This window comes from Daucus carota, chromosome 3 (assembly GCF_001625215.2).
Source record: "Daucus carota subsp. sativus chromosome 3, DH1 v3.0, whole genome shotgun sequence".
Lineage (NCBI taxonomy): Eukaryota > Viridiplantae > Streptophyta > Magnoliopsida > Apiales > Apiaceae > Daucus > Daucus carota.
Genome location: NC_030383.2, coordinates 61,048,274 through 61,069,792, shown reverse-complemented (window position 1 = coordinate 61,069,792; position 21,519 = coordinate 61,048,274). Strand labels below are relative to the sequence as shown.

The 21,519-nt window shown below is 33.7% G+C and overlaps 3 protein-coding genes across 4 annotated transcripts; 2 read left to right on the top strand and 1 right to left on the bottom strand.

Annotated features, from left to right (window-relative positions):
• Positions 1-2,847: 2,847 nt before the first annotated feature.
• LOC108210787 (peter Pan-like protein) lies at positions 2,848-6,857 on the top strand. The gene is made up of 8 exons (XM_017382202.2): positions 2,848-2,985; positions 3,564-3,649; positions 3,763-3,948; positions 4,417-4,647; positions 4,907-4,999; positions 5,079-5,266; positions 5,560-5,753; positions 6,455-6,857. Exons 2-8 carry the CDS (start codon positions 3,632-3,634, stop codon positions 6,568-6,570), a joined length of 1,026 nt encoding a protein of 341 aa, XP_017237691.1. The 5' UTR covers positions 2,848-2,985; positions 3,564-3,631; the 3' UTR covers positions 6,571-6,857.
• A 4,407-nt stretch (positions 6,858-11,264) lies between these two features.
• On the top strand, positions 11,265-18,593 carry LOC108214433 (serine/arginine-rich-splicing factor SR34). Of its 2 annotated transcripts, XR_010290205.1 has the most exons (15): positions 11,265-11,382; positions 11,650-11,738; positions 12,620-12,685; positions 12,755-12,829; positions 12,916-13,042; positions 13,129-13,175; positions 13,286-13,343; positions 15,700-15,749; positions 15,868-15,924; positions 16,423-16,526; positions 16,601-16,705; positions 17,357-17,685; positions 17,920-17,953; positions 18,196-18,281; positions 18,382-18,593. XR_010290205.1 is itself a non-coding variant. In XM_017386426.2 (14 exons), the coding sequence occupies exons 2-14, from the start codon at positions 11,655-11,657 to the stop codon at positions 18,383-18,385; spliced, it is 897 nt and encodes a 298-aa protein (XP_017241915.1). In that variant the 5' UTR covers positions 11,265-11,382; positions 11,650-11,654; the 3' UTR covers positions 18,386-18,593. The 2 variants fall into 2 exon arrangements, 1 of the variants encoding a protein (XP_017241915.1); XM_017386426.2 differs by lacking the exon at positions 17,357-17,685.
• A 130-nt stretch (positions 18,594-18,723) lies between these two features.
• LOC108214434 (universal stress protein PHOS34) lies at positions 18,724-20,836 on the bottom strand. Its single transcript, XM_017386427.2, has 4 exons — positions 20,406-20,836; positions 19,990-20,084; positions 19,385-19,506; positions 18,724-19,137 (listed from the first exon to the last, which is right to left on the bottom strand). Exons 1-4 carry the CDS (start codon positions 20,575-20,577, stop codon positions 19,050-19,052), a joined length of 477 nt encoding a protein of 158 aa, XP_017241916.1. The 5' UTR covers positions 20,578-20,836; the 3' UTR covers positions 18,724-19,049.
• Positions 20,837-21,519: the final 683 nt, after the last annotated feature.

The following is a 21,519-nucleotide window of genomic DNA, read 5'->3' as shown; positions in this document are numbered from 1 at the left end:
AGTCGATTAATCGGGATTTTTTTTTTTTTTACAGAAAATACACTTGCTCGTATTGAAATACGCCAATACTCCGAAGAGTTTCTTTCATTCAAAAAAGCTTATCATCTAACCTAAAGACATGAAAATGTCTCTGGAAGTTTAGACAATAAGATCTAAATGTCCGAAAAGAAAATGTCCCAACTTGTAAGACCACGCTACCTGAAACAAATACGATTCATTAATAACAAGAAAATAATAATAATAAATTTAATAATTAAAATCAATATAGTTTATCAAAAGATGGTGAAAGTGAATGAAATGATAAATATAAAATAATACGACAAAAAAGAAGATAATATAAGAAAGAAAATAGAAAATATATATCTAACCAAAGGGGGACCCTTTGGCTAGATATATAACAAGATAATTAATTACTAGGAATATAATTAATAATAAAAGTATTAAAAAAAGTTAAAATATAAAACTCTAAACTTCAAAAAAAATCTGAAATTTTAAGTAACAAAATAAATATAATAAGCAAGCCAACAAAATGACACCAAATTGCCGTTATCAGGCCAAGAATCTACACCATCATATCAGAGCTTAGGCTCGCGGGAGACTCGAGTTCGACTCCCTGTGACCCCCAATATTCTCAGAATTTATTAAGGACACGAAGGCAAGTTTATGTCCCAAAAAAGATGGGCGCCCGTGATCCACTCTCGACCCATAAATGGGCTTTCGAGTGAGGGGGTAAGTTAGAATATGATCCTGGTAAGCCCTCTTCCTAACACCGGCCACCCATAAATGGTACAAATAAAGGCCACTAATTAAGACTGTAAATAAATATACATCAGTTTTCAGTTAATGGATTGCATTAAAGTCTAATCAATGAGGAATAAACATTAAGAGCATATATTTATTAGCAATTACTCGAGAAACAAAACAAAATTCAAAAATCAGCACCAATCAAGCAAGTCAAATAAAATTCAAAAATCAACACCAATCGAGCAAGTCAACTAGCGATTTAATATAGCCAAAACTAAGTAATCATTAACTACTATTAAAGCCAGTTAAATAAAATAAAAGTTGGCACCAATTTTTTACAAAACAAACCTTAAATCATGCAAGAGAATTATTCAAAAAGATTTTATTTCAAAATCACATTAAGTGATAGTATCATCTCATCATAACCGACATTGAAGCACCATAAACTCGTGATTGTCACCAACAATAACGATATACAAACTCTAACCCTTACAAGCTCAGAAACACAAATAAACTTGTAGCTCGAAATAAATTTGAAAAAAGACAACATATCAATATCATGCACGTAATATACAAAATAAGATTAACTAAATCCCACAAACTATCTCATCTTCTAGAAAAATCAAAAAGACAAAAAAAATTTAGAATTGGAACATACATGAACTATCCCAATGAATCAACATTGACAAAATTCACACATTGCATTGGAGAAATTAGATGAAAAGAAACAACAAGTGATCACAAAACCAATCATATATTAATCAAATCAGAATAATGATCTTAAGGTGTGAACTAGCAAGAGTTAGAGTACAAGAAACTTAAACTTTTAACCAAGAAAATCGAATAAAATATAGGCTCCAAAAGGCTATAACAAATAATCAAAACAACTACAATACTAATCTTAAACTATTCATAAAAAAATGATATCGAAAAAATAACAAGTAGCAGATACATGAATTCAAGAGTATCAATATTCATGTTTACACATAATACTTATAACCCAACAAAATCAATATTAAAGTAAATTTTCAAAAGTTTAAGAAAGCGTACCTTCGTTGTGGCGTAAATACACACAACAAATGTTTATAAAAACAAAAAGCTAAAAAAAAATATGTTAAAACATCAATCAATAATCATGTAGCAATATCGCCTGGTCACCGTACTCCTTGGTGGAAGATTGTTTGATAAACAAAGACGAGGGATTAAAAGATTAATCCTGTTTAGCTCCTCTTCTGTGAATTGACCGATTAATCGGGATTAATCGCTAATTTATCGTTGTTCGGACGGACCCAAGTCTTGATTATTACTTGTATTAGAAATTAATTTTTGAAAATCAATCAAAAATTGATATATAATTGTTCACTTATAAAAGTTAAAAGTTCGTCTTCTTTTTCGGAAATTTGAAAATCTAAAATTTAATTTAATAAAAAATTAAAAATAAGAAAGATGCAATATTTTTTGTAATAACTTAAAAGCGGATATATAATCTATGACATTTTTTTTGAAAGTATCTATGACATATTTTTTTTGAAAGTATTTATGACATATTAATTATCATATATAACTAAATAATTTGATATAGTTAAATACTTAATAAGAAAAAAGGATGATTAATATTTTTTTTATAAACTAATATATTTTCAGCTTATAGAATTATTATTATTTTATATATTCAAATTCCAGGAAATATACTCCCTCCGTTCCAAATTACCATGACATATACTCCTTCCGTTTCAAATTACATGTCTACTTTAAAAAAATCACAGTTTAAGAAAAGTAGTTGTTTACAAATCAATTGCATTAAATGATCATAACATGTGGTATGAGGTTGATCCAGAAAATATAAATAAGAGATATGTGGAGTAGAAATAATTTTGGAAATATGATTTTGCATTGAAAGTTGAAGTGGACAACTAATTTGAAATAATTTTTTCCCCAAAATGGACATGTAAATTGTAATTCTCCTTTTCTTTATATAATTTATATGAAAATAACTATGTAGGACGGGCATGTCATAATAATTCATACTATATTTTTGGGCCTGGAAAATCAGAATCATAATTAGGGCCTTCATTCTCAGCCCACCTAAACTTTTGCATATATCTCAAGCCCAATAATTCTTGCAAAACCCTGATAACGAGTAAAAACAGGGTTTAATCAACACACACTAAAACACCTTCAAAACGCGCGCACACACCCACAGCTGCGTTCACTCCACCATACATAGCTCAGACAACTCAGGTAACAAACTATTTGTTTCTTTAGTGTGTCTGTGTGTGTTAATTTTGGCTGTATCGAACTGTGTTTGAGCAATACAAAGCTCATTTTATGTGATGATTTATTTTATATGTTGAAAATAGGTCTGTTTAAGGGGTCATTGATGGTTAGTAGGTGAAATAAAGATGACCCAGATTGTTGTTTTTTGAGAATTTGACGGGTCTGAAGCAATATCATGATTAATGGTGTTTAGTGTTTGATGAAAGTCCTGTGAGAGTTATTTTGAGATTTTTTTTAATGATGATTATTGAGCAGTTTTTGTTGTTAGGAAGTTATGTGGTTAAAAAAAAATTGAAACTTTCGAGCAGAAGCTTAAGAGAAATTGATGTAAAAGAGTGGTTGGTTGATACTTGAAGAGTGGATTTTTGGTTAATAATCTTTTAAGGAGTTCTTGAACTGTTTGTTATGTCAGTACGAAGTCGTGTGCTGAGATTTATTTTTCAAAACTCTAGCATGTGTGTGAGAGAAATTGCTGCAAGAGAGTAGTCGGTTAAAAACTGTAGATTGAAGTTTTATGTAATTGAATACAAATGTATGTGCAGTTTGATTGTTAAAGCAACGAGTCACAAGTGCATAGCTGCGAAGGGTATTGGGAAGCTATTCTAAGGCTATGCCAAGATTTCGGAATGTAAGCAGTTGTTATAACAGTTACTTATCTATTTTCTGTTTTTGTATGTCGATGTTAGGTATCAGACCTACAGAGTGTAATGTTATTATTTGTAATTGTTTGAAATGCAACAGAAAAAGAGAGTTCCTTTTGTCAAGCCTGTTGTAAAGAAACAACAGCAGCAGAATGTCGATCATATTACTGGAGACAGGATACCGCGGAGCTTTGTTTTTTCAAGAGGGAAGTTGCCTGGTTCACTTAAACAGTTGCAGGCAGACTTGAGAAAACTTATGCTTCCGTACACAGCACTTAAGCTTAAGGTAAATTTATTCATGTAACCTTAATTTGTACTAATTAGATAATTAATGGGAAGCAGGTTAATTTATTCATGCAACTTTGTGAACTTGTGCTTCCATATATGTACATGTTTGCATCTCTTGCATAGTCCTACTTGGTAAATGCTTCTAATATGAAGATCGTGATTTGTGAGTAAGTGACAAGTGATTAGCTGAGAGTCTGCATATCTCTAGATTTGCAACTGTACATCACTCATAATAAATTGAAGACTTTTACTTTTTTAATTAATCACTTCTGGCTTGGCTGCTTCTCACATTCTTTCACACTTCAGTTATTTGATATTCTTGCCAACTGCCAAGTGCTGGATATGATCTTTAGGATTCTTTTAAGTAACTTATCAAACAATTTAACATCTATTTTATGTTACTTCTAATGTATATCTGATTAAAACAAGATAATTAGATCATTCTAATTAAATTCACGAATTGCAGGAGAAGAAGCGTAATAATCTCAAAGACTTCCTGAACGTTGCAGGACCAATGGGGGTTACACACTTTCTTATGTTATCAAAAACTGCAACTGCACCCTACTTGAGGGTAGCTAAGACGCCACAAGGCCCAACACTTACATTCAAGATACATGAATATTCGTTGGCTATTGATGTTGCTCGATCCCAGTTGCGTCCAAGATGTCCTAAAGATCTGTTCGCAAATTCACCACTGGTACTTTTGTCCAACTTATAAGGAACATGCAGTTATATTCATGCAGATTTAAATTGCACATGCTTGTATAAATATATCAAGAGACACACTAATGTAATATTTTTTTGCTTGTGTACCACATCTTTATCAATCCAGTTCACGTAGCCAAACTTGATTCTCATCTTTATATCCCATATTGCTGACCACTAAGAAAGCTAGAACTTGTAGATTCTGCTCATAATGTACTATGTTTGTTTGAACCTTTTTGATGATGTGGCAGATTGTGCTTTCTGGATTTGGCAAAGAAGAGCGACATCTGAGCCTCATTACTACAGTGTTTCAGAATATATTTCCAGCCATTGATATAAACACTGTGAGCGAAGAATTACCATTATAACCAGGTTGCTATTTTGCTGAGTAATGGTTTTCTCATATTTCACGTTCAATTGCAGGTCAAGCTTTCTTCCTGTCAGAGGATAGTGTTACTTAATTACAACAAGGATACAAAGCTTATTGATTTTCGGCATTTTTCAATCAGATTACAGCCGGTTGGTGTCTCACGTAGAATCAGAAAATTTGTGCAGAACCATCAGGTTCCTGATCTCAGGGATCTTCAGGACGTGAGTGATTTTGTGACAAAGTATGATCTCTCCCTCTCTCTCTTTACTTAAACACACACACATATGCATGAGATTCGTATTTGAGGACATTTTACCTTGTACGTATACGTATGAATCATGCAGTTCTGAATTAGTAAAATTCAAATATCTTTCAGTCTATAAATTGAGGATGCTATAAAGTCTCCCTGTCATATCGTTGTTATTATAGAAAATTAAGTTTATGATCGGCAAAAGAAATGAATAATTTTTAACTGTAGATTCGTTGTTGATTCATTCTTTTTTATTTGTTATGTTCCTTCGTCTCTCTGTGAAGAGCTGGCTATGGATCTGAAAGTGAAGCAGACGATGAAGCAGCACATGTGAGTCTGCCAAGTGATTTAGGCAGAGTTAACCGGTCTACTAACAAAAGTGCTGTTAAGCTTCAGGAGTTGGGGCCTAGAATGTCTTTGCAACTTATAAAAATCGAGGAAGGGTTGTGCTCTGGTGGCGTCATGTTCAGTGAATACGGTACGATAATTTTCGCTCTTGACATCTCACTGTGTAGTTCTAAAGCAAAATAAAATAATTTAAGGTTATGGCATTCCTTTCTTTATTTATAGTCTTCTAAAACAATTATTCTTTAGTTCTAGTCTTGCAAAACTAAAGAATAATTTAATGTTCCACTTTTTAAGGCTTGATTAGACGTCAATAGGCATTTGAGTTTCCAATAGTAGCAGGAGTTCCTGTGTTTTTTTTTTTTTTTTTGGGGGGGGGGGGGGGGGGGGGATATCATAACTCATAAAATTGCTGGAATCAACGGTCATTGTTAATAACTTTGTAAATATATTTCGCTTAGAAGCGGTGATCTGTGATGATGGTTGATGTCTCATGAAAGTATGAAGTTCATGTATTTATGGCCGGTGGTGGTTGTATCTCGTATTTACATCAGCATGATAAATCGACTTAAGACCTTAGGCTCCTCTCTTCTGTGTGGGTATGCAGAATCTGCATCTGCAACCAAGTAAATATTGTTCTTATTTTTTGAAATGGCAGGAACCTTTTATTATATTCTTGAGCCACACATACCTTTATGCCCATTCACAATTCATAAGCCTTCATTTGCATTTTGGAAATTGTAGTCCATATTCGTGTAGTTTTTTTTAGTTCTCGTAGTCTATAGCTTATCATTACACACCAATGGTTCTCTAATTTGTTTTTTCTCCTTTCAGAAAACAGTAAAGGGAGTAAAACTCAGGACACTGAAGAAGAACATATTGGAAGCGATGAGGATATGGAGGAAGAACATAGTGAAAGCGAGGAAGATGAGGAGAACCTGAATAACTGAAATAACGTGAAAAATTATCGACTTGCTGAAATGCAGAGGTAGAGTGGTACCTTCCTGTCATGCTACAAATGGATAGAGATCAAATGAGGGAGTCCAGTTTTCAGTGATGTAAAACATTATAATTACTATTTGACAATGCTATACACTTTTGTAAGTTTACCATCTTGCTGTTTCGTTTTTTTTTGTCAAGAAGTTACCATTGGATATTAAAAAATCTCTGGTTTGTTTAGTGCCCCACATGATTTACAGTGGGTTTTTTAGCATGGTATATAAACAAATTTCGGGTATTTTTCTTGGCCCACGAAAATTTCAGCTGGCTCTGCAAATGGCTAGAAGCTTTGTTTTCTTTTTTCTTTTTGAAAAGCCAGACTTTTATTAACAACCAAACTCCAACAAGAGAATGGTGTAACTACAGTGGTAGAAAACCTAATACTTATACTGCTAGCTTCTATATGCATCTTCAAATGCCATACTTGCCTTGTTAACTATTGTTGCACCAGAAACCTCATGATGGAAGATTTTGAGCTACATGCATTGGTCCTTATAGTTGACCTGGAAGCTTTGATTTGATGCTGCAATAAAACTAGTTAAAGCACCATATATTTTTACACTGAACTCTTAATCCTAATTGGGTGGCTACTGGCTAGGCACTCTTGATCCATCTTTGTAAGGCTTCTTTATTGCTCACACCAAGCTGCCATCATTTTTCCTCTCTTAGCTCCTTTAGAGAAGTAATCTGCTAGGTTATTTAAGTGCCTTGGAAGATGGAGAAGTGTAACTTTGTGTACAAAGTGATCGTGAGAAGCTTTGTTGAAAAATCCAAGACTATGTTGAGCTCAATTTAGTTGTAGACTTGAGAGACTGACAAGTGAATTTGATTTATAAGTTACTAAATGTGTTTTGATAATTATATTTATAAGGTATTTGGTAATTCAAATTTATAAATTAGAAAAAAAAATATTGTTATAATAGAAGAAGTTTTATTAACAAATAAAATTTATTACACATTAAAAATTTAAAAGCTTCATAACAAAATGCAAATGACTAAAAAAAATCAAAAGAAGCTGCATTTTTGAATTCCAGCTTCTGGTTTCAAAATTCTAAACTCATGTTTTTACATTTCAAGACGTATATAAAATATAATTTTATAAATTACTTTTGAAAATTTTCTTTCTATATAAATATTTGCATATTAAATTTTGGTTCTTAAAAAATTTAAAATAACTTATAAATTTACATTTTATAGAATATTTGAAATGTGTGTCAAGCCCGCTGCCCGAGCTAAAAAAAACCAGGGGGGGAGAGTACTGTCACTCGAGGAGATTAACCCATTTCTCGTTTTCTCGCTACTGGCCAATTTATGATCAGTCTTAGAATTGCATTACATGTTAAACTCTCTAGAGGATAAAACTTACCAAGCTCTTTCACTATTACCTTTTTCCTCATGATATATCCAAATTTTATTCATATTAACACAGTTAATACTAATATATATAAGCTGCTTACTTCTGTTACTACCCATTTTTTTCGGAAAACAAATAAAATTATGAAAACTTTGCAATATCAAAACTAGTATAAAATTTGGTTGTACTCTAGTCTCATAGTTATCACTCTGAGGAATCCAACCAGGAGACTCCAGGAGACTTCATGGATTTCAAGTATCAAACTCAGAGCATCAAGCCCTTGTTCAATCCTCAAGCTGTTGTTGATTACTACAACAACACAGATGGATCAGGAGGTACAAGAAAAGACATGAAGGAGTTAGTGTTGAAAGCTAAGCAGCATTTGGTGGCTGTAGGATGGTCTTTAAGGCATTTGGTCAGAGAGTGTGGGAAGAGAGAGCCTAGGTACTGGTCTCCTGTTGGGAACAAGAAGTATTTGTCGGTTCGAGCTGCATGCAAGGCTTGTTTGGATGGCCAAGAGGTGGAGGAATTAGGTGGTCTTAAGGGGGAAGTGGTGAATAATGATGTGGATGTTTATGTGCCAGGTTGTTCGGGTGTGGAGCGTGGGAAAAGGGAGTTTTGGATCGATTTGTTTGAGGATAGTGGACGTAGAGACGTTGTCAGTGACTTGGAAGATGGTAGTGTTGATGATACTGGAAGGGAGGAATGTGAGTTGAGTGAAGGGGGGAAGAAGAGGAAGATTGGGGGTGAGGAGATGAATGATTTTGATGAATTGAAGAAAAGTACGGGTGGTGATTCCTATTTGTCAGAAGGGCCTAAAGGGGAGGATTGTAAGGCAGCTACAAGGGTTCTTAGGAGAAGAACTTGTGTTAACAGTGGAAAAGTGACTGAGACTTTGGAAGACCGAAATGATGATGTTTGCTCAGTGTGTAGGGAAGGTGGAGATCTGATGTTATGTGATCAATGCCCTTCTGCTTTTCATGCACCTTGTCTTGGCCTGTCAGAGATTCCTGCTGGTGAGTTTTGGTACTGTCGATCATGTTCCTGTGGAATTTGTGGCCAGAGTGTTTGCAGAGATGATCAATTTATGCGTGATAAACAGTGTGATCAATGTGAACAACACTACCATGTAAAGTGCATAGGTGGATACCGTGCTGGCAAGCTGGAGCGGAACAAGTGGTTTTGTAGTAAGAGGTGTCAGAACATACATTCTGGTCTTAAGCGGTTGTTAGGGAAACCAATTGTTGTGGATGGAAATAATTTAACTTGGACTCTGTTAAAGAATAATATCAGTGTGGATGATCCTAAGACAAAGAAAAAGCTGAAGCGTGCACTTGTTGTGATGCATGAGTGTTTTAAACCCGTGGCAGAGCCTTGGCGTGGGAGGGATGTTGGTGAAGCTGTAATTTTTAGCAGGAAATCGGATTTGAAACAACTAGATTTTAAAGGATTTTATACTGTGATCTTGCAGAAAGGTAATAGAGTCGTTACATTTGCAACAGTAAGAGTTTTTGGCGACAAAGTAGCAGAAATACCCTTTATAGCTACACGATTCAATTACAGAAGACAAGGTATGTGCAAGACATTAATGAATGTGCTTGAAGAGAAGCTCATTAATTTGGGTGTTAAGAAGGTAGTTTTGCCTGCAATGCCTTCTGTTTTAGACACTTGGACTAGCCCCTCATTCGCTTTCAGGGAAATGACAACAAGCGACAGATCCATGTTGCTAGGTTATACTTTTCTTGAATTTCCAGGTACCATTGCTTGCCAAAAACTACTTCAAAGATCAGACGACAATCTTTGAGGTGAGTTTGAAACACGGTCACAATGTATTATACTGTATTCTATGTTACTTCTGTATCAGTATGGATGTCATTATAACAAGATAAACAGGTCATTCTGATTGGTTTCACGAATTGCAGGAAAAGTGGCCTTTTAATCACAAAGGCTTCATGAAATGCAACTGCATGAGTATTCAGTAGCTATTGATGTTACTTGATCCCAGTTGCGCCCAAGATGTCCTAAAGAGCTAGTATCAAATTTGCACTGGTAATTTTCGCTCAACATATAAGAAACATACAAATATAACTTCATAATCACCCACATATATATTCTTTTCCATGTAAAATTTTTACCAATGCAGCTCAAGTAGTCCAAACTGGACTCGTTTATTGAAATTAAATTTTAGCAATGCTGAAATTATTAAATTCTGTTCATAATGTTGGCTTGATCATTTGAACCTTGTGATAAAATGTGGCAGATTCTGCTTTCTGGATTTGGCAAAGAGGCACGACAATTGAGCCTTGTCACTACTTTCTTCCGGAGCATTTTTGCAGCCATTGTTATAAACATTGTGAACGAAGAATCACCTTCATGGTCCGGTTGTTATTTAGTAGAATATCGCCTTTGGCTTATGGTACTCTCATTTGCAGGTCAAGCTTTTTGCTTGTCTGAGGATAGTGTTTCTCAATTACAACAAAAATACAAAGCCTACCGATTTTCAGCTGGTTGGAAAAAATTATTTCATTATATGCAGAGGCAGAATGGCACTTTTGTCATTCCTTTCACAGTGCTATACTCTTTTGTAATTTTACCATGTTGCATTCTTGCTGTTTTGGTAATCCCCAGTTACTGTAAGAGCTATTCTGCTGGTTTTTATGTTAGATGAGGAAACTTTTAATTTTGAGGTATTTGTACATTAAAAAATAATATTTGGGTGACAACTTGATTTTTTAGGTTACCATTGTTAAAATAAATAGTTGCTTATTAATAAATGATTAAAAATAAAATACTTTAGGAAATATTCAAATATCAATGTTTAGCTACTGTTTAAATATGTTTCTAAATTTTTGCGTAACATTGTTTGGCAGATTCATAATATTGAGTCAGAATTTAACAACCAATAATTTTCAACACTCATTAATATTTTATATTATAAAAATAGATTGCCGTAATTTGAAAAACAATCTTTCCAGACGGTTGTATGAATTTCAATATCAAACATTAATACAAATATTAATTTTTCCTATTATATTTTAAAATATGTAAATATCAAAATTACTATCATATAATTATTTAATTTTTACGATAAATTTTTTTTTGTCTCCATACAAGCCGCATTTGAATAACACTCATAATAAATTAAATTTATATTAAATAATTCATTAAAATAAAATAAATTAAAAAATTAGACAATAATCTCATCTTCGAATTAAGAAAAAATTCTAATAATATAAATTTTTTCAAATAAATGATGTGCAAATTTACCTTAACTCAGTCCGAGTCGTTAATTACATCACAATAACGACACAATGACACAACATACACTCACACTGTCATACATATCGCTCTCTTCTAAAATTCAAAGCCCTAATTTTAAATCTTCTTGTTCTCCCCCAATTATTTTCAGGTAAATCTCTCTCTCTCTCTCTCCCTCCCTCTCCCCCCCCCCCCCCTCTCTCCCACTCTCCTCTCTCTCTCTCTCTCTCTCTCTCTCTCTCTCTCTCTCTCTCTCTCACTCGCTCTCTCCCTCCCTCCCTCCCTCCCCAATTCTATCTAATTTTAACGTATATGTGTACTTATATGCGTATCTATAGGTTTATTTAACTATATTATTAACTTAATTTAACTCAATTTGCATCTAATTGTGGTTTTGTATGTGTTAAATTTTGATTAGACGCAATGAGCAGGTCGAGTAAGGTTCTGTATGTTGGCAATCTCCCTGGCGATGTTCGCGAGCGCGAAGTCGAAGATATTTTTTACAAGGTGTTTTTATTGCTTATGTTGCTCTCCGATTTTCCGTATCATAGATTGGTTTTTATGGAAACTTTCAGTTGTTGATATGCGTTGATGATTGTTATGTGGTTAAATTTGGTGATGGTCTCTTTTGTTGATAATGTGGATGCTATTTAGTTCATGTGTTCGATTTGATAATTTTTATGTAGCGGATGTGAGTGTTATGTGTTTGGAATGGTAGCGAAAAAGAAAAAGTAGAGAATAGTGTATCAAAATTAAAGTTATAACAGGGAGAAATTTGTGAAATTTTGTTATTAGAAGATAATTGAGATTATTATTTAGCTCAACGACTTGAGAATGTTTGAAATGATGAGAAAAGTAAATATTGTCTGATCGAGTCTATCTGCTATTACTAACGCAAATAGGAGCTATATGTTAATGTATGGCTGAAGGAGTATATTGCTGTTCTGGCACATGATTGAATGTTGACTTTGCGGAACCACAACAAGATAATCCTGCTAGTTCATTACTATTTTAATGAAACAACAGTCTAGTACTCTAGTAGCTTGTATATTTGGAACCAGTTGAAAATTTGGAATCATATTGCCAGTCCACCAAGTTGGTTTTAAATGCCTCAATGTAGGTATGAGTATGAATCTGTCTATTGTTAGATACTGTGGCTACTGTCTGGATGCTATTTTCCCATTCAACATTAATTTTTACACTAGATTTGATAGTACTTTGAGTAGTGTCTACAAAGTTGGTTATTTAGCACAGCAAATATGTTCATATATCTGAAAGATGATGGATGTTATGTAGGATGTGTAGATGGTAACTCTAAAACTTTGCAAGATTTTTATTAATAAAAATACCTGATTTTATTTTGTTTGGTGCATCATTTGACGTTGAAGTATGGACCAATTGCTCATGTTGACTTGAAAATTCCACCAAGACCGCCTGGCTATGCATTTGTTGAGGTAAGCTTTTGCTTAAAATTTTAAGTTAATCTATGTTTAGGTCTCATATGGTGTCAAAATAATTTTCAGTTTGAAGAGGCTCGTGATGCTGCTGATGCTATGAGGGGACGTGATGGCTATGATTTTGATGGTCATCGCTTACGGGTAGGTCAAACATAGAATGCAAGTTTATCACACATTTAATTGTAAGTAGTTATAACAAATTGTTTTCTTCTACATTATATGAGTAGGTTGAGCTTGCACATGGCGGGCGTGGAAATGGTAATTTATCTTCATCAGATCGCCATAGTAATCATGGCGGTGGTCGTGGTGGTGGTGGACGTGGTGGAGGTGTGTCGAGGCGTTCAGATTATCGTGGTAAGTAGTTCAGTTCCTCCTAGCACTGAATATTGTGCGTCTTTTATCATCTGTTAGCGCTGATCACTTTTACATTTATCATTCAGTCATGGTGAGCGGATTACCCTCTTCTGCATCATGGCAAGACCTTAAGGTAAGACGGAATTTTTAAATGGTTCCCTGTTGCACAGACAATGACAAACAGTGATGTTTAATTGAAGCCTTTACACCTTTATTTAATTAAATTCATTCGAATTTGTTTAGGATCATATGCGTCGTGCAGGAGATGTATGCTTTGCCCAAGTTTTTCGTGAGGGTGGCGGTAAGCTGCTAATTTAAATGAAATAATTAAGTGCCACCACTGGGGACCTTTATCTTGGGCCCTAGCATCTTCCATACCGCTTGCTTTAATTTTTGATAATGAGTAGAAATTTAGACAGAATGCCCAAATACACATCATATATATATATATATATATATATATATATATATATATATATATATATATATATATATATATATAGAGAGAGAGAGAGAGAGAGAGAGAGAGAGAGAGAGAGAGAGAGAGAGAGAGAGAGAGAGAGAGAGTTGGGCTCCTTGGAGTACAAAGATTTTGGAGTCTTTGAAGACCTATACCAAGTTACCAACACCGTTGGATTAAAATAAACATGCATGGTGGATTTGAGAGACAAGTGGATAATATCTATAATTTTAAAAACTGTAACTAACAACCTTATACAGATTTATAGAAATCGTATTATATTGTTTCTCAAGTCTCCTTCTTTTTCCTCCCATTATCAAACCGTTACTGTTCTCCATTTTGTTCCTCTTAGTTCACCAATTGCAGAACAATATGAATATCTGAATTTGAGAGATGAAAATAACTCTAAAAAATGGTGAAGGACAATTGCGAGTAACAAAACAATATGGTGAAGGACAACTGCGAGCAACAGAACAGAGGAATAAATTGAATATAAACATGCTGGTCGCCTGGTGCCTTACGGAAAAACCAACCCCACTAATGGGGCTTGTAACTGAGTGACAGTTACAAATGATCTGTATTATGTAAACTACATTTGCCAATATACAACCTTGCAATTAAAAAAAACCAGTTAATTTTGTAGCCGTTAGATTAGAAGTAAATGAACGGTACAGATGGAGAACTCCAATACTCCAGATATATGTGGTCACCAAGGAAGTTAGACCTATATATATATATATGATGTGTATAACTTCTATGTTTCATCGTTCGAGTTGGATGAAATAATGGATTATGTTAACCACAACATATAGGTTGATGGTTAATCATGTTTTTCTAACTATACCTCGACATTATTAATTTTAATAAACACATTTAATATATTCACTCAAATAGTCAGGTTTAATAAATCTCATTAGTAATTTTTTTACTATTTAGTATATATATCAATTCAAGATGCACTGAATGTGGATAATAATGATTGGATGTTGATATAAAATATAAGTTAGTAATATATTATAATTAATGATTTAAATAATCTTAAATAAAATCATATGGGTTGATTACAACAAAGTTTGCGTTTGGAGTAAGCATTCACTCTAAGATCATGATTTGATGAATTAGACTCAAACCCTCGACTTTTGGTAACTAATGACGACTGTGAAAGCTTGCCTATGATATTATCATTGTACTATGCATGTTCATAATATTGTTGGAGCATGTCCTGCACTAAAATACATATAGCTATTGGTATGTGTTGACATTAAAAGGTTAATTTCTGTGCTAAAATAAAATTTGAAGTCCAATGCATAGAATGAGATAGCTCTTAATTTAACTGACTTTGCATTTGTCAATGTTTAAATTGTGCATACTAGCTTGTAATCATCCATTTTATCACATTTCCTACCTGCGTAACTATGTGGAAAATATAATTAGGTTCATCCTTGCTTTTAGAATTTGAAGTCTAATGCATATTTAAAAAAAGAGCGTGATACTCCCTCCGTCCCTCTCATTTCTTTACAGTCTTTTTCCACTGCTCGACACACATTTCAAGGCTCTTATAAAACATAGTTCTGTAACTTATTCTTAAGATTATCTTTTTGTGTATAAAAATCCAAACATCAAATTCTCATTCAAAAGAAAAAAAAAATAAAAAATTAATTTACGGAATTATGTTTTCTAGGAGCATAAGAATGCGTGACAAACTCTCGTCCCCCAAGGTAAACTACCTGGGGGGACAGAGGGAGTAACTGATAAGTGGTAACCATTAAAGCAACCAACTTTGCACCTATCACTTTTGTCATATTAATATTTTAAATATGCATGCTAGCTTGTAATAATCCATTTTATCACTTTTCCTCCTTGAATGCTTATGTCACAGTTGTAGCAATATCTGTGCCTATGCTATTTTATGTTCATGTTTATCGTTGCATTTGAGAGACGTGTTCTATTTTTGATGTCAAAAATAGAGACATTGCATTAGTTATAGTTGCATTAAACATGCTACTAGGGTAATATAATACCCTATGTGCCTCAGAGCCTCTCTATATAACGTTAAATTATTCCTACTGCATAATTTTGGCACCGTTATCCTTCAGTGCTGGTATTTTTTTATTTGAAGCATTTTTTGTCATATGTAATATAGAAGTCACTGTTTTTTAAATGATCTTGTGGTGGATGTATATTGACTGTCTCACAGGCACAACTGGTATTGTTGATTATACGAACTACGACGATATGAAATATGCTGTAAGTTATCTTTAGTTTGCTTTGAAAGTCAACTGATATATTACTAGCTTTATCTTATATTAAAGAAATGTTCTCTTTAGATATATATCATATATGATTAAGTGTTTTATCATTTCAGATAAGGAAATTGGATGACTCTGAATTCAAAAATGCCTTCTCTCGTGGTGTAATTCGAGTATGATATGAGCTGACTTTAATTAGTTAAAATATCATTATTACTTATTGCTTCGTTCTCATATATAAATATTTGTAGTCTCATAAGAGCAAGTCCAATAGGTTACTTAAATGAGCTCTTAAACTCATTTTTAGGTAATGCCTCAAAAAGATGCACTCCAACACTATCCTAGTGATTACCTAAATCACTAGCACAACCTCAAATCTCCTAGCCATCACCTATTTATAAGTAACCCCTAGTCATTACCTATTTAATATTTATGAATAAAATAATCATCTCTCTCCTTTCTTTGTCTTTTCCCTCATTTTCCCCTTCTCTCTCTCAAATTTATTATTAAAATAATCTTAGGAGAACAAATATAGGGATTGCTATTGGAGTTGGCACTAAAAATAGATTACCTAAATTACTAAGACACACTAGGATTCATTATTTTATATTATATATAAGTAATGAGATAGGTAACCTATTGGACTTGCTCTAATACTATTCCTGACATAGGTGAAGGTTTATGATTCAAGCCGCAGTCCAGGTCCCTCCAGAGGCCGAAGTTACAGTCGCAGCCGCAGTCGTAGTCGAAGTAAGAGTCGGAGCAGGAGTAAGAGGTACGATTGAATCACATAATAGATGATTATTGTGCTGCTTTATTTTTAGCATAACTTTAATATTAAATCTACAGCAAATCTCCAAAACCTAAATCTTCACGCCGTTCAAGATCTCGTTCAAGATCTGTATCTTCTCGCTCTCGGTCGCGCTCTAGATCGAAGCCGCGTGCTCTGTCAAGGTATAGTCATCAGATTTCTGTGATATGATTATTATTTCATATAGTGGATGTATCTATGTTTAAATGTCTGGTAATTTTATCATTGCACTCTGTTTTTTGGATACTTTAATGACTGATTTATGAAGTTATTATTACATGCTACGCTCCTTTTCATATATATTGAGAAAGAGTGTAAGGCTGTGAAATCTTATAGTTTGTAATAATTTGACTAGTCCATCGATATGTGTAAGAAATTTTTTTTTGGGTATGTAAAGAGATCCTTAAGCCTTTAAAGAAGTTGAAGTTTTGTATTTCACATATAAATAATTTGGGTAGCTATTGAGCAAATTTTGCCGAGTTGATATATGAAATATATGTATTGAATTGCATTTACACTAGGACTAGGTTTCAAAATTACGGTTAGAGTACCTATTCCTCTTTGGCAAATATATCGACTACCTTTTCCTCTTGGGGAGGACTCTCTCACAGTTTGCAGAGACGAAGTTGTATTATTTTCATCCAGAAAGCTAGCCTCTCTTGTCTCTTGCTATAGTTCATGATGTCTAAAAGCAGATGGTTGTACTGACTACTGAGTGACCCAATGGATTGTCAAACTATCATCGTGTCAATTTTATCTTTTTTAAAGATGAAATCACCTTGTTTGTTTTTTAGATATTGGATATTTGCGGCATCTCTGGGGATTGCATGTTAAATTCTCGATGAGACTTGGTTCAAATGCCATATTTGGTTGTGGAGATAGGAGTTATCTTGACCAAAGCTTTGAAAGCCTATCGGGTGTGTCTGTTTAAATAAGCATCGGGAATGTCAAGGGTGCTATATGGGACAAAGCAGATTATGGATTTTGATGGTAAAGCTGGTTCTTGAACTTAGTTCTTTTGAATCTGGAACTACCATCCTTTGCCGTGGAAACATATAATTTTGTCCCATCAAATGCTGTCAAGCTAATGAAGCACGCTATTCAAACTTTATGGGATTTTCGGGTATCCTGTTTACTAGAGTCTTAATTTTGACATTATATGGTTTTATAGGTTTTCGAGTTATAAATTGTTTTTTTATATATTTTGTTGTAGTTGGTCCTTATTCTATTGATGCCGTAATATTTCTGGTTTTTTTATATAATGAAACTCACACGTGGAACTGGCATCAAGGCTATTGGATCTCTGTTAAGAGGAACAATTGGATATTAAACTGGGTTGTTTTTGGAACTTTTGCAGATCACGGTCAAGGTCCAGGTCTCCAGCACCACCTGTAAGTTGATTTTTACTAGGTTTTATTATAATTTGTTTTATCTTTCTATTTGGTTGTCATGTTATACAGTCAACTAATTTGTCTGATATCCAGTTTGTTAGATGGATATTTGGAACAGTTTTACTTGGTAAACTTCTATTGTACTGGACTACAGGGTCCATTGTTGCAAATGTTTTAGAATAATCAAGAACTTATAAACCTTGTTATTTGCTATATCGTTGTTTTAATCATGTCATTTACAGCGGCAGAAACGTGTTAGTAAAAGCCCCAAAAAGAGCAAGAGTCCAAGTCCACGTCCAAGTCGTAGCCGTAGCAATAGTGGGTCCAGGTACAACGCTTGTATAGCAGTACTCTGTGTATGCATTACTTTTTCCATCTTGTATCCAAATTTTGCGCGATTCAAATAAATTGCTGTTGTAAACTTACAGGTGATCTCGAAACGCTGTGGGTGAGACTGAGGTGTATTGCGGATTGATGTCAATGCATGTGCTTATCAGTACCAATCTCTAATTATAAACTAAGTTTTAATTGGTGTACTAGTGAATTTGAATCTGAATGGTTAGAAACCAACTTGTCCTTGTTATGCTGTACTGTTTTTTTTAATCTTAATATTTATACCATCTCTCCAGACTTTAGAAAATCTGATGGTTTTTAATCATGGACTGATATTTGGTTGATGTATGATTCAGATATATTTGACTAGCATTTTGTTCTAACAGGTGGTTTATATATCTATTTAAACATATATGCTGTCCATTCAATCGGAGGACTGAAGAATGAGAAATAATCTGTTATTAAGTTATACAAAGGCAAGAACTGGAAACCTTGTTGGGAAATATTTTACACATCTTATCTGATTTTCTTAGAATTTCCTGAATTTTGATCGTCGATCATAAATTTGAGGAAGCAACAGAAATTATTACACACAGCGCAACCTAATAGTTCTTACTTCGCTTTTCTTTAACTAGACCAACATAACAGTTTCAATTTCAACACACACATTGAACTTCTACATTTCCAAGTCATCCACCAAAGCTAACATATTGAAACAGAGGCTCAACCAGGATGTTTCTTCATTAACTCGGATCGAGTAACCTCAGTGCTTGGTTTTAGGCTTCTTGACGATTGTCACCGTGCAATGAGCATGATGAGCACAGTAATCACTCACACTCCCCAGCACAGCCCTGCAGAAGTTTTGATTGTTGCGTTATTTATCTAATAGAACTAAATTATGAGGAAATATTTTCAAAGTTTCATCGACAGAAAAACGAAATTAGCCTGCAAGTGTTCCAAAGTGACTTTATTTTGCTGACAGAGTAAGAGCAGAGGCTCAGATATAGACCATGATTATATAAAGATACGCTGATTATGTGATTAGCTTCAGCTTTGCAGCTTCTACTCATCCTGTATAATATAAGAAGGGACCTGTACCTTTTTATAGCACCATGTCCATGATTACCAAGAACTAACATAGCGGCATGGTGTCTTTCTACAGCCTCGCAGAGAACATTTCTAGCGTCGCCTTCCACAGCTTCAAATGTGACATCATGCACCTTCACAGAAATAGAACACTCAGGCGAACTATTATCATGCACTATACAATTTCTCCTAATCTTTTACTCATTTATCACTATATTTTCATTGCCCTGCCTTTGACAGGGCCTTATTCAAAATTTGTGCAATCATAATCCATATAAAAACTAGATATTTCAATATTTATGCACGACAGAAATTAAAAAAATTTGGACCCTTAATTTGGATCCCAAGTCTTGCTCGTCTATATCCAAGGTCACCTCCGTTTTTTGGTCATGATAAGAATTACAGGAATTACACTGCATACTTTCTGCAGTCCCACAGAAAAATTTCATAACTTTCTTAAACCAACTCTAGTATTTCTATAAAATCAAATTATTTTAATTCAATTATTCAAATGATTGTGACAATCTGTGAGTAGCAAAGGTGATTATGGAAATCTAAGGTTGCTGAACTTAACAATAAAGAAAAACAAAGAAAAATCTGAAAACGAGTGAACTTACAGACTTAGCAGCACAGACTTCCCTGGCTTTTTCTAGCACCCTGGCAGCAATCTTCTTCAAATCACTATCTACCGTCGGCAATACATCAATCAAGCCTGCAATCAACATATTAATTCAATTAAATCCCATCTCTGAAGCTCTAATAAAATTTCGTACACAGTACACACGACTCCACGATACAGAAAATGACGGATTTTCCACTGTCACTATTTTCGACCGACATGGGTCGAACATAAAACCGGTTGGAAATTTTAGTCGAATTTAAATATGACAACCGAATTTCATCGAAAATAAAATACTTGAAAATAACATTTTTCCCGATATATCTCGACAGTCGAAAATAATTATATTAAAAAAACTCCTAACTATCGACGAATATTTAACAAGCAGACACTTGATCATAACGAGAACTTTACCGGGACCCGCGAGGCCGATGGCCGTGGCAGGAGAAGGTTTGGCATGCACAACAACGAGCTTGAAAGGAGAGGACTGAGGAGTGAACAAATGAGTAAGAGTCCAATCCAGTGCATAATAGCTATGCTCACTATCGTCCATCCCGAACACCATCACTTGTTTCTCTACGGCCATAGCTTGAATATTGCTTGATAATCACGTAACTAAATATAAAATATTAGTTTGTTTTTGCTTCTATTTGAATTTTGAAGCTTTAAATTTGCATGTGATATATATAAAGAGGAAGAGAAGAATTTGGAGAGAGTTTGTGGAAAGAGACCGACAAGGAACTTATGCCAATGGTTGGTTGTGAATAAACCAACTAAGAAAGGTCACTTAGTTTCTTGGCCACACGGAAGCTTTCAGAACATGCCAGAAAATCATAAATAATATTATGAACTTTTCCTAAATTATTACATTTTTTTGTTTTGGTATAGATTTCCAATTGTGAAAAGAAAGAAAAATATTTTACATTCCAATATAAATATATTGTGATGTGTCGTCGGGAATCAGAACTAACGAGTTTATCTACCCATTCGCAATTTACATCAGATTGTTGACGAAGACTTTTCGAATAAAATTAGAATTTTTAGTCAAATCAAAGTGTAATTGTAAATTCGTATAAAAAATTAAAGATTAATCAAAAATTTTAGACCAACGATTGTAGTTCATTATTTGTAGTTTTAAAATAAAAATATTATATTTGATCAATATAATAAATATAATTATCAATGTAAATCTCCTAAATAAATATAATTTCATTAATTGACGTAATTTTTTTTAAATTGGACCTGTTCTTTAAAACGAAGGAAATACTTATTTGATAACATAAGTTTATATTCCTTTATAGTTTCCCAAAAGAGCATATTAATATGTGTCACGTTTTTAGAAAAGTTTATAAATTTCATGTAAAATTATTTGTTTAAATTTATACTATTTAGATTAAGAGGGAATGTGGGTGCATCGATAATGGAATAAACAGGAGGATAAAGATTATTCTATTCCATTCTATCTTCTGCTGCTTTCCACTCACAAAAGTTTAAAGTGTAGAGGACGAATAAATTAACAATAATCACT

Excerpts from the sequence above, each read along its gene's own strand:
- LOC108210787 (XM_017382202.2), top strand. Across the intron at positions 4,648-4,906 it reads TGTTCGCAAATTCACCACTG|ATTGTGCTTTCTGGATTTGG; the intron begins GTACTTTTGTCC and ends ATGATGTGGCAG. Across the intron at positions 5,267-5,559 it reads GTGAGTGATTTTGTGACAAA|AGCTGGCTATGGATCTGAAA; the intron begins GTATGATCTCTC and ends CTCTCTGTGAAG.
- LOC108214433 (XM_017386426.2), top strand. The coding sequence starts at position 11,655 with ATGAGCAGGTCGAGTAAGGTTCTGTATGTTGGCAATCTCCCTGGCGAT. Across the intron at positions 12,686-12,754 it reads CTGGCTATGCATTTGTTGAG|TTTGAAGAGGCTCGTGATGC; the intron begins GTAAGCTTTTGC and ends AATAATTTTCAG. Across the intron at positions 15,925-16,422 it reads TCTCTCGTGGTGTAATTCGA|GTGAAGGTTTATGATTCAAG; the intron begins GTATGATATGAG and ends TTCCTGACATAG.
- LOC108214434 (XM_017386427.2), bottom strand. The coding sequence starts at position 20,577 with ATGGCCGTAGAGAAACAAGTGATGGTGTTCGGGATGGACGATAGTGAG. Across the intron at positions 19,507-19,989 it reads AAGTCTGTGCTGCTAAGTCT|GTGCATGATGTCACATTTGA; the intron begins GTAAGTTCACTC and ends ATTTCTGTGAAG. Across the intron at positions 19,138-19,384 it reads GGACATGGTGCTATAAAAAG|GGCTGTGCTGGGGAGTGTGA; the intron begins GTACAGGTCCCT and ends AAACTTCTGCAG.